Source organism: Amphibalanus amphitrite, unplaced genomic scaffold (assembly GCF_019059575.1).
Source record: "Amphibalanus amphitrite isolate SeventyFive unplaced genomic scaffold, NRLGWU_Aamphi_draft 000559F_arrow, whole genome shotgun sequence".
NCBI lineage: Eukaryota > Metazoa > Arthropoda > Thecostraca > Balanomorpha > Balanidae > Amphibalanus > Amphibalanus amphitrite.
In genome coordinates this window covers 278,430-290,810 of record NW_024882053.1, presented here as the reverse complement: position 1 = coordinate 290,810, position 12,381 = coordinate 278,430, and the positions used below count along the sequence as shown (strand labels likewise).

Sequence of the window (12,381 nt, the reverse complement as noted above, 5' to 3'; positions counted from 1 at the left end):
ACATAGAGATGTACGTCATATCATAGCACCAATCAGAAGCGGGCAAGGACAGGCGTCGCAGGTGAGGAGTGAGGACCATATAAGGATATTGTAAGTGGGCGAGGGGGCTGGGCAGTAAGTAGGTACAGAGAGAGGTGGAGGACGGGGTAGGAACGAATTTCGTTACACCCCCTTTCCCTGTGGGCCGGGCCATCACGTCCGTCTCCATCATCTCCGTCCATCACTCCGTCTCCACTCCGCCCCTGGGCTTACCTCACTGCGCGGGCACACTATGCTGTCAGCACCGACAGATTTTTCAGCGCGTCCGCGGTCGCTGTTGACTCTGCCGAATCCGATCATATTGAAATCCGAAGGAAAAAACAACTATATCCGAGTCAACATATAAAATGCTAAGTGTTGAGAAATGGTTATAGCAACATATTCTTGTGTTCAGGTAAATAACGCTATCCTAGTCGCAAATAAGTCACCTGCCCTGCATGTGTCTGGGTGAACCGATGAAGCTGGGCGGCAAAATGACGCGGCGTCCGATGCGCTGCTGGGGCACCTGTCCGGGGACAGCAGCGTCTCCTGCGCCGTGTTCTGCTGGCTGACCGGCGGCAGCGGCATCTTCGCCGTCACCAGCGATGGCGTCTACCAGATGCTGGTACAGCTCAGACCGGATGCGACGCTGGTTCATGGCCAGGAACACCAGCCGCTGCGTTTCCACCCGGATGAACGCCATACAACAGTACTCTTGCAGCAGACGGCCGGCGCGCAGCTGCGAGTCGTCTTCAGCTGGGCGCGTCTGCAGACGGTGGGCAGCGTACTGCAGAGCGCTCACCCGCCGCGCCGGACCACCTCCGTCTGGCCGCTGCTGTGGCAGTTCCGGGTGCCAGCCGTCCGTCCCGAAAGGAAAGAGCAGCACAAAATGGAGGGATTCGTAGGACCGGTGGCACTCGCTGATGGTGGCCAAATCACCTCCGTCACCGGCGGCGCGTCGGCGCAGGATGATGTCCCGGTGGGCGGGCTCCTCGCCGATCAGGACCGATACTTCCTGAAACCCATCGGGTCGGTTGTAACGCCGCTCGTGCTCTCCCGCTGGACGCGCATCGGCGCTGAGAACCATGCGCAGGTGTTCCACCTGGTCATCCGGGACTTCGCTGGCCATGATGAAATCTCTGACCAGCGGGTTGTGCTCTCGGAGCAGCTGCAGGAGGCCGAGGAGCACGCGCTGTGTCGCTGCCGGAGTGTTGGCGCTGAGACGAACGTGACCGAGATGCAGCGCGGCCTCCGCCTCCGGATCTTCACACTGTGGGTCTTGCACATAAATCTGCGCAAACTTCGGTACTTCGCCGTCGCGAGTACGAAGCGGTCCCAGTCGGTGATACAGGCGGCCCTGTATCACAACAGATGGCGTGTAACCGCCGTGACCGGGGGGTGGCCGCACCTCCTGCACGGTCTGTGACGCCAGTGCCAGGGCGGAATTAAGATGCCGGACATGCTTGCGGAAAATCCGAGCGACCGCCGAGTCGTCCGTCCACAGCTGCCGCAGGCTAGGCGGAGGAGCTGGCAAGGGGGCGAGCCGAACCTTGCCAGCAGCACAACAGAGACTGACCCGCTCGGCCGGCCACAGCAGAGCTCCGCAGTGCTGGCAGACGCGATCCCTGTCGCCGATGGTGTTGGACGGCACGACCAGCTCTCCGGATAGGACGTCGGCGACGTGGCGCGCCTCCCGGGACGGCGACTGGGCGCGGCGTTGTCGGCGGCGACGGTCTGCTCTGTCCCGATCCCGCTCGCGGTTCTCCTCGTCCAGCTGGCGCTGCTGCTGCCGCTGGCGCTCCCGCTCACGATAGTCCTCGTCCAGCTGGCGCTGCTGCTGCCGCTGGCGCTCCCGCTCGCGGTTCGCCTCGTCCAGCTGGCGCTGCTGTTGTCGCTGGCGCTCCCGCTCGCGGTTCGCCTCGTCCAGCTGGCGCTGCTGCTGCCGCTGGCGCTCCCGCTCACGATAGTCCTCGTCCAGCTGGCGCTGCTGCTGCCCCTGGCGCTCCCGCTCGCGGTTCGCCTCGTCCAGCTGGCGCTGCTGGTCTCGCTGGCGCTCCCGCTCACGGTTCGCCTCGTCCAGCTGGCGCTGCTGCTGCCGCTGGCGCTCCCGCTCACGATAGTCCTCGTCCAGCTGGCGCTGCTGCTGCCGCTGGCGCTCCCGCTCGCGGTTCGCCTCGTCCAGCTGGCGCTGCTGCTGCCGCTGGCGCTCCCGCTCGCGGTTCGCCTCGTCCAGCTGGCGCTGCTGCTGCCACTGGCGCTCCCGCTCACGATAGTCCTCGTCCAGCTGGCGCTGCTGCTGCCGCTGGCGCTCCCGCTCGCGGTTCGCCTCGTCCAGCTGGCGCTGCTGTTGTCGCTGGCGCTCCCGCTCGCGATAGTCGTCGTCTTCACGCAGCCGACGGAGGCGCTCTGCGTCGGCTGCACGTTGCTCCTCGTCGGCTTCCCGCTGCGCTCTGCGTCGCTCCAGCTCGGCCTGGCGCCGTTCTTCGGTACGTCTCTCCCTGAGCCGTCGTATGCGCTCGGTAGCCCGCCGGCGGTCGGCCGCTGTTGGCGGACCCGCCCGCGGCATGGCGGGAAGCCACTAATATAAGGGTATGAAATAATCGTATCTATATTAATTTTAATTAATTCAAAGATTATTTGATATGATTCGGATATGATAACGCCGGCAGCCCCATGATCTCGTGGACGATGAACCACATCATGGAGCGCGATGTACAGGACACTTTCCTTGTCCACACTTAACCCTCGCCCGCACATGGGGGGGGGGGGGGTGGTTGCCACCCCCCCCCCCAGGTAGTCTTTCTGCTCTGCACTCAACATTTTTAGCGCTAGAAGGCTGATTTTTCGTATAGCTGCTCCTCTATCCTTTCTTGATGTCCACTGAAAATTTCAAGTTTCTGTGATTTTTGGTTTCGGAGATATGACCTTGTTTTTCAGGTCATGTCATGACCCAAATGGCCAATTCTCAACATCTTGCGTTTGCCATGGGCCTTGCGAGCTTTTGACACCCTGATTTCGGCCTTTTTTGCCAGTATTACCTCCCACCTATCATGGAACATGTTGTTCGACGATGTACAGGGGTCAAGGTCAGGGTCAAGGTCAACCTAGGTCATCTAAGATAATTGCGTTTTAGGCAAGCTGAATTTACTTTTCTGAATTTTTTTGACTGCATTTTTTGGTAAAAGCTTCTCAGAACATGATTTCATGTAATATGGACCCAAAAACAATCGGTGCACACATCAGTATACACACAGACACACACAGACATACAAACACATATAATTGACCTTGACCTAACTTGACCTGAAATGACCTCAGCCGCAAAATTCTGGTCGGGTAGTGTGACAAAGGGGTTCTAGCTGGCCTGGCACCAGAAAACAGCATCGTCATCGGTATTTGATAAGCAGCGCACTTCATATCCAACGGTGACCCAAAACAGCAACATTTTTTAGTTTGACCTGACCTGGAAGGTCAATGACTGACCTGAGAAGGTAAAACTGGGTATCATTGGATTCGTCTCTTCCCAAAGAATCTTTTTGGTCTTTACCGCTAAGCTCTATCTCCAACAGGAACGAAATGGCGCGGGGGGGGGGTGGCAACCACCCCCCCATGTGCGTTCTAGGATGGGAAAATGGCATGTGCGGGCGAGGGTTAACTTGTCCGCTCTGTAAGGTTAACGGTGTGACTTAGACTCTGACAAATTTATTAGTTTGCCTAACACACCTTACACAGACACATATAATAATTCATGAGACTTATCTGCTCTGTAGTCATAGTGCTAACAGTAGGTGTGGCTCAGACTGACAAATATGTTGGGTTGCTGAACACGCCCTAGACTGAGGGATTGATGCAGCCCTCTTAACCACCCACAGGCTATATCAACCTGCTGCCTAAAATCAACAATGAACCCACCACCTACCTTCATGGAAATGGATCCTTTGTATGACAGCTAATAAGACATATAGCTAATAAGACATCCACTCTATGTATGTAACATACCTTGACTTCAGTAAAGCATTTGATAGCGTACCAGTGTACCACATAGAAGGCTTGCATTGCAACTGAAACTACATGGCATAAATGGGAATATATTAGAATGGGTTGTGGGCAGAATAATAATAAATAGAATGGGCTCACAGAGCGCCAGCAGCGTGTAATTCTAAATGTGTGTAGGTCAAGCTAGAAAAAATGTCATCAGTAGGTTCTCCAGGGCTCTGGGTCCATTGTTGTTCATTATGTCAACACTATCGACGATGAGGTACAGCCCTCTGCAGACTGCGTGGTAGGTATTCTTTTTTCGACAAAACCGAGAATAACTCAAAGACTAAGTTGTCGGTCGGTCGGATCTCATTGCATAAAGATGCGCCATGCTCCACTCCTTCGATTGGTTCTATCACTGAACGAATTATACAACTAGTGTAGCAACAAAATGCAAAAATTTGTTTTGGGGGCAAATATAAACTTTCTTGTATTGTTGCCAAACTAGCTGGAAAATGTATACCAAAATAAGCCCAATCTAAGGTGCGGAGTCTCGCAAGTCTTGCTGTTACGTTTTCCGAGTGGCCAATAGCATAGTATTCGCGTTATTCCCGGTTTTGCCGAAAAAAGAATACCTACCACGCAGTTTGCAGAGGGCTGTACAGTATGTCTAAAAAGTATGTCCCCTGGTTTGGCTCTCCCACAGGAGGCGAATCGGTAACTTGGCTGAATCCCAGTTGCGGCACCCGGCCGCCAGGGTCGCTGCCGCGCGAGCGGCCTTGACCGCTCGCATGTCATTGGCAGTTCGGTCCCTCCCCATCTATACAGAGGTGGGGAGGGGAGAAGAGGGGAAGAGAGGGGAGGGAGCGGCATCCGCTCGGCACTGGGCGATACCTGGCTGACCCCGCGCTCCCTCGCTGACCTCCGTCCTGCCCTCAGGCGAAGACCGACTTCCTCGGCCCGTAGCGGCCGAGCGGAAAACCGAGCTCGCAGGGCGCGACTCCATTGGCCCAATCTTATAAATGGAATGCTGTCGTATTCACGGCATTAAATAATTATAATAGTGATACCAGCAGTGGATGTCGTAAAATACAGTCCAAAACAAACGAAAGCACACGATTGACGCATAATGCGCCCTTCCATTCAAATAAGCCCGCCCACTTCAATAGATGGTGTAGTTTCTTAGGGCGTAAAAGATGCAAAACACTACCAAACTTTTTTTAGCTCGGCCACTGCGACCGTCAATATACAATTGACTGAAATGCATGAAAACCATTTTGCATTTAATAGCCGTTTCCTGCACCAAAACTTTAGCCATGCAGTGACACCCTGTCCATTCTAAAGCGTTTATAAGATTGGTCCCAGCACCCGATTTTATATGAGGAAGTCGTTTAAAAAGCATCTTATCTCTAACCAATTTATTTATTATGGCCACTTTTACAGGACGTCTATAGAGCTTTGACTTTTACATTTCTTCCTCGTTCAGGAGCAACGTTTTAACCAAGTTTTAACCCTCACCGGACCTTCAGGTTTTCTGAATACCGAGGGGGCGTTGGGGGGTCGGAAGTGAGGGAACAACCCCCTTTGCCGATTCGCCCCTTAATGAGCTAGAGCCTCACGAGAGAAACGGTCGTGCGCGTCGTTACGAAATGCAGCGATTGGTCTCCGATTTTAAGGACTATGATCAGCCGATGACTTCTGAGGTTAGGTCAAGTGGCCCAAGGCACAGGTTCGGTTTTTGGTAAATAACTTCGCTAAACATGATCGCAGATCCGCGATTTTAGCAGCATCGTGTTTGTCTAGCTCAGGCGTGTCGAATGGTATACTTTTTCTTCGGGTGAGATCAAGTTAAGGTGTTAACCTCGGGTCAAGGTCAGGTCACAGCCCGTCAGGTCACGAAGCTGGTCAAAGCATAGAGATCTTATACACAATTTAATTTAGGATAGTTTAATTCAAGTCGGTATGAATCCGACTTGACAATTTACTGCGTGGGTTTTGCAGCGCTATTACTTCGGCATATAATTATAAATCATTGCTAATTTCGATCTGGATGTCGTTATTCAATGCTGGCCTTTGCGCCCTCAGAAAAGTTTATAGTCATGAAGGCTTGCATTGACCCATACTTTCCATTTTTCAGCACCATTATTCGCCGTAGTTGACCAGGTATTTTTCTTCAGCTCTCCCCCGAATCATTTGGCTTAGACCCATGGCGTATCACCCGTGCATCGCAAGACGCACCTACCCCACACCAGTTCACGATCCCCACGAACCCACATCAGCGTCCGTTCGCTTGGTGTGTGACCCCTTGACCTTTGGCCGCGACAACTGCCAGCTTGCCGGAGCACCCCTCCCTGCACGCGCTGCCCCGCCCGCTCCCCTCCCTCTCTCCCTCCCCCCCCCCGGGGTCGTATCACGAAGGTTCGGGCTTACGCTACTACCGGCCGCTGCGCAGCTGTCACCTAGCGCTTGGGAATGTGTGGTCTGGTGCGGATTCAGCCAACTACCGGCTCGCGACACCAGCGCCACGTAGTGGCGACGGTACATTCTTTTTAGACATACTGTACCTAGTCGACTGTCGAGTCAGGAGTGCTTAAATTTGCAGATGATATAAATGTTTTCAGAGTCAGCAGTGACGAGAAGGATCAAAATGTTATCCAGTCGGTAGTCAGGCAGGTGGCAAATGGAATTTAACTTTCCCAAAAGTAAGACCTTGCATATTGGCCGAATCCGTAGTAAGAGACGATATGAAATGACAGGTCATAAACTTCAAAGAAGAAATCTTGGAAATTGGAATTCACATAAACCACAAACTTTCAGCATCAGATCTGGGCCTGAAGCTAGAAAAAAGAGCTCTTAAAATGTTAGTGAGCCATGAACACAAATGTGGCCTATAAAAGTGCAGAGGTGGTTACCAAATTTACATTGTATATATCAGACCTCATCTGGATTATTGCGTTCAAGCATGTTCTCCTCTTATGATGAAGACTGCTGGCTTCTATAGAAAGGGTGCAAAAAGGGCAACTAAAATGGAAAATGGATAAGTAACCTTCCTTACGAAGAATGGCTGAGAAAATTAGGCATGTTCTCCTTGAGTTATCGTAGGTTTCACAGAGATATGATCAACATTTTCAAATATATGCATTGACAGAGTACAGGCTATCGCAGTGGCATGTTCGAGTTTAATAATAAGGCTAGAAGGAGAGGACATCAGTTTAGGCTTGTTGTTAACCAAAGTAGAACAAAGCTTAGACAGTCGTTCTTTAGTAGAAGAGCTGTAGGACATTGGAACAAGTTGCCAACAGAAATTGTCTCAGTCACTTCACTTAGGTTCTTTAAAGCAAGTTTGGATTCACTCTTCATTAAAAAGGGCAAAGATTTTCATTACAAGGGAATTGGAAAGTGCAGCCATGTAAGGGCCCCAGTGGCTCCTAGTTGCACTCCATTTTTATGCCTTTATTTTTTATGTTTACTCTCAGATTACTGGGTTTGGCTCACCCATACTCATTGCCCCCCCCCCCCCCCCCCATGCACTTTGCATAAGATTTGTTGAACAGGCTCGCTTATACTCGATATGTAAGAAGTTAACATGTATGAGAACAACGATGTTCAACTGTTGGGTACCTACCTATTTAAACAAATATAAAGCTGTAAAGTGATGACATAGTGTTATTTATTACACTGCAGCAATGACTTCATTTAGACATCAGAAGCACAAGTAGGTACAGTGTGTCTAAAAAGAATGTACCGTCGCCACTACGTGGCGCTGGTGTCGCGAGCCGGTAGTTGGCTGAATCCGCACCAGACCACACATTCCCAGGCGCTAGGTGACAGCTGCGCAGCGGCCGGTAGTAGCGTAAGCCCGAACCTTCGTGACACGACCCCGGGGGGGGGGGGGGAGGGAGGGGAGCGGGCGGGGCAGCGCGTGTAGGGAGGGGTGCTCCAGCAAGCTGGCAGTTGTCGCGGCCAAAGGTCAAGGGGTCACACACCAAGCGAACGGACGCTGATGTGGGTTCGTGGGGATCATGAACTTGTGTGTGGTAGGTGCGTCTTGCGATGCACGGGTCTAAGCCAAAGGATTCAGGGGAGAGCTGAAGAAAACACCTGGTCAACTACGGCGAATAATAGTGCTGAAAAATGGAAAGTATGGGTCAATGCAAGCCTTCATGACTATAAACAACTTTCTGAGGACGCAAAGGCCAGCATTGAATAACGATATCCGGATCGAAATTAGCAATGATTTATAATTAAATGCCGAACTAATAGCGCTGCAAAACCCTCCTAGTAAATTGTCAAGTCGGATTATACCCACTTGAATTAAACTATCCTAAATAAAATTGTTAATTAACTTTCTAACACTGACGTTCTTTATCATACGATAAGTATGGGGTTAACCAAGATTCAGCATCTTCCGCGTTCAAACAATCACCTGTAAGGCTAGAACATTAATGGCCAGGTAAAAACATGGTCGGGATTTGATTAACCGGATTATAAGTCGATTTTTTTTAGTCGGGATTTGATAAGTCAGATTTTTTTACGCCAACCGCATTTTTAAGTCAAGTCAGGTCACTGATCTATGACGTCATAAATGAGCAGTCCTAAAATGAACTGTGTGAAACTGTCCTAAACTGTCCTCAACATTTTAGGACTGTGTGCACACTCCTAAAATGTTCAACTTCGCTACACCCTCAGTGCAGAGCTTTCATAGGGAGATGAAACTTACAGGATCTTATAGTATGATCGAGAGTCTCACAACTTGTATAAATGAAGGTATATCTCGGATTTTCTGAAGGGTCGCCTGCAGATCAGGTCAGTCTCTCACCATTAAAAGTCAGGGGAATATGGAAATTGCTAGTTTGGTCCGGAAATGATATACAACTATCTCAAATTCTGAAGCACACGGAATCGTGATTTCATGCGCTCCTTGCAAGGTCTGATGCTTTAATTTTGCTTTGTTGATCTTGCGTGACGTCATTTATCACGTAACCAAGGGTATCAGTTTTTCGTCAATAACTCCCGATCAACTAAAGCTACCGAGTCGATAAAGCCACTTATGGACATGAAAAGACCTGCCGAATCGATTGATATGCAATATGACCTCCTTTGACCAGCTTCGTGACCTGACGGGCTGTGACCTGACCTTGACCCGAGGTTAACACCCTAACTCTCGCCCATATTGGTGTTTTTCCAGCCGCAAACGTATAAGGGGGGGGGGGGGGTCCGTTGGACCCTCCCTTGCCGTTTCGCCCCTGATCGAGCTAGAGCTTCGCGGAAAAAACGAGCGTGTTGGCCGTGACAAGAGGAAGTCGATGATACCCAATTTTAAGGTCCTAGGTCATCGGTTGACTTTCCAGGTCAGGTCAATGACCCAAAAGTCGGGAAAATCGGGCCTGTTAGAAAGTCGTAAAGCGTGGCTGCTATGGGGTTTTCGGGGTGCTGATCACGAATATCATGTTAGTTTTGATCACAGATGATGTCTTCATGCATTTAGGCCAGGTCGGGTCAGGTCAGGTCAGGTCAACCAGTAAGGGTATTCGTAGTAGGTGGCAACCGCCTCTGACAGCTTCGCAACATGTTACGAGGGCACCAAAACTACTTCGTAAATGTTCATATGGCTGCTAAATTCGAATTCAGCTCCTAAAACTGGCCTAGAAACATGTAAAACTCGAAAAAGTGAACCGAGGTCATCAAAGGTCAATGACCTGACCTGACTTTCCGGTGACCTTGACACCCACCCTAATGCATGGAAGCAACATCATATCCCATGTTTGAACGCTTAAAACCACGAAAAGACTGCAAACGCGCCGCTAATGCGAGCCGACATACGCCGAATCGCGATTCCGGCCAAACATGGTCTCGAAAAGTAGGTCGCAGGTCAAAGGTCATTAAGGTCAGGGTCATGACAATTTCAGGGTGGGTGTAAAATTGATTAACGCGAGGGTAACGAAAGTTTCGTCGCGATCGGCCGCTTTTTACGCGAGTTATTAGCGAAAAACCGAGGGAGGGGGGTCCGTTCGACCCCCCCTCTATACGGGCGAGGGTTAAGTTGATCTCACCCGAAGAAAAAGTATACCATTCGACACGCCTGAGCTAGACAAACACGATGCTGCTAAAATCGCGGATCTGCGATCATTTTTAGCGAAGTTATTTACCAAAAACCGAACCTGTGCCCTGGGCCACTTGACCTGACCTCCGGAGTCATCGGCTGACCCTGGTCCTTAAATCGGAGACCAATCGCTGCATTTCGTAACGACGCACACGATCGTTTCTTTCGTGAGGCTCTAGCTCAATTAGGGGCGAATCGGCGAAGGGGGTTGTTTCCTCACTTCCAACCCCCAACGTCCCTCGGTATTCAGAAAACCTGAAGGTCCGGTGAGGGTTAAAACGTTTCTCCTGAACGAGGAAGAAATGTAAAAGTCAAAGCTCTATAGACGTCCTGTAAAAGTGGCCATAATAATAAATTTGTTAGAAATAAGATGCTTTTTAAACGACTTCCTCTTATAAAATCGGGTGCTGGGACCAATCTTATAAACGCTTTAGAATGGACAGGGCGTCACTGGCTAAAGTTTGGGAGCAGAAAACGGCTATTACCTAAATGCAAAATGGTTTTCATGCATTTCAGTCAATTGTATATTGTCGGTCCCAGTGGCCGAGCTAAAGAAATCGGTAGTGTTTTGCATCTTTTACGCCCTAAGAAACTACACCATCTATCGAAGTGGGCGGGCTTATTTGAATGGGAGGGCGCATTATGCACGAATCGAGTGCTTCCGTTTATTTTGGACTGTATTTTACCACATCCACTGCTGGTATCACTATTAATATTATCTAATGCCGTGAATACGACAGCATTCCATTTATAAGATTGGGCCAATGGAGTCGCGCCCCGCGAGCTCGGTTTTCCGCTGGGCCGCTACAGGCCAGGAAGTCGGTCTTCGCCTGAGGGCAGGACAAAGGTCAGCGAGGGAGCGCGGGGTCAGCCAGGTATCGCCAAGTGCCGAGCGGATGCCGCTCCCTCCCCTCTCTTCCCCTCTTCTCCCCTCCCCACCTCGGTATAGATGGGGAGGGACCGAACTGCCAATGACATGCGAGCGGTCAAGGCCGCTCGCGCGGCAGCGACCCTGGCGGCCGGATGCCGCAACTGGGATTCAGCCAAGTTACCGATTCGCCTCCTGTGGGAGAGCCAAACCAGGGGACATACTTTTTAGATATACTGTACACACGGCCTTGGAAGCACACTTCATATGAACAATTAGGGCCTAAGTCAATCCAAACATTTCCCCGTCATATGAGTTCCTGCTAAGGATGGTACTTACCCTCAATAAGGCTCTCTTCCAGCCTAAAAAATGTCTCCACTCGCAGCCACACAGCACCCAACACCGCTCTTCACGGATCACCGGAAATGGCGGAGAAAAATGGCGGGCCTTTGGCGGGTTCCTGATGCTTCCTACGGAGAATCATTGGGGAATAATATGTTTCTAATCGGGTGATATCAAGAGTATTTTGAAAGAATCAGGCAAAGGAAGCATAACAGAAGAATATGAAAGCATCTCAAGGGAATGTGAGCCTCCCTGTGATTCCGGCGAGATACCCTCTGGGCAATGCAAGGGTATATTGCGAGAATACATAGAGAATCATGAAGGCATAACTATCAGCGACTGGGATATCAACAGCATCTTATACGCACGGAATCATGCAGAATCATTTCGGGGTATCAATGGCATAATATGGTTCTCACAGGGTGATATCAAGAGCTTATTAAGAGAATCAATAATTCATGAAGGACGAGGGAATCTCTTCAGGACGAGGGGTGGAGACTTCCACTGGCGTCCAACTGGCGTCTAACTGAGCAGACATCCAAGTTGGCGTCTAACTTGGCGTCTAACTGTTGGACGGAGACTTCCAAGGAAGACACGTCTAAAGCTAGCTGTAGCCAGATAGACGCAGCCGCCGTCCAGCTAGACGCGTCCAAGACTTGGACGCGTCTAGCTAGACGCAAAATGGAAGTCTCCACCCATGGGAATATGAAGCGAATTGCGATTCCATGAATATACCCCATAGGTATAATGAAGAGATAAAAAAGGAATAATTGGGGCATATGCTTTCATGATCAGGGCATCAGGAAAATCATTTTGGTTTTCAGTGTTGATATCGGTGTGTCTTGCATAAAAATCATTTTCTGCCCAATAGTGGACGAGAAAGCAGGAAATTGATGGTTACTGATTTGATGAAAGAATACGCAAAAGAAATGGCAGTGTATCCATAAACGTGGTGTTGATTGTGCATTGTGCAAAGACATTGTGGTGAGGACTTTCCATTCAAGTCGAAAGTATGGGTGGTTGTTCGTGATAATATTGATTTATCGTAAGAAACATCTAATCTCATTCCGTG

General features: G+C 50.3%; 1 protein-coding gene across 1 annotated transcript; it reads right to left on the bottom strand.

Annotated features, from left to right (window-relative positions):
* Window positions 1–463: 463 nt before the first annotated feature.
* On the bottom strand, window positions 464–2,584 carry LOC122393865. The gene has a single exon (XM_043390289.1). It carries the CDS (start codon window positions 2,582–2,584, stop codon window positions 464–466), a length of 2,121 nt encoding a protein of 706 aa, XP_043246224.1.
* Window positions 2,585–12,381: the final 9,797 nt, after the last annotated feature.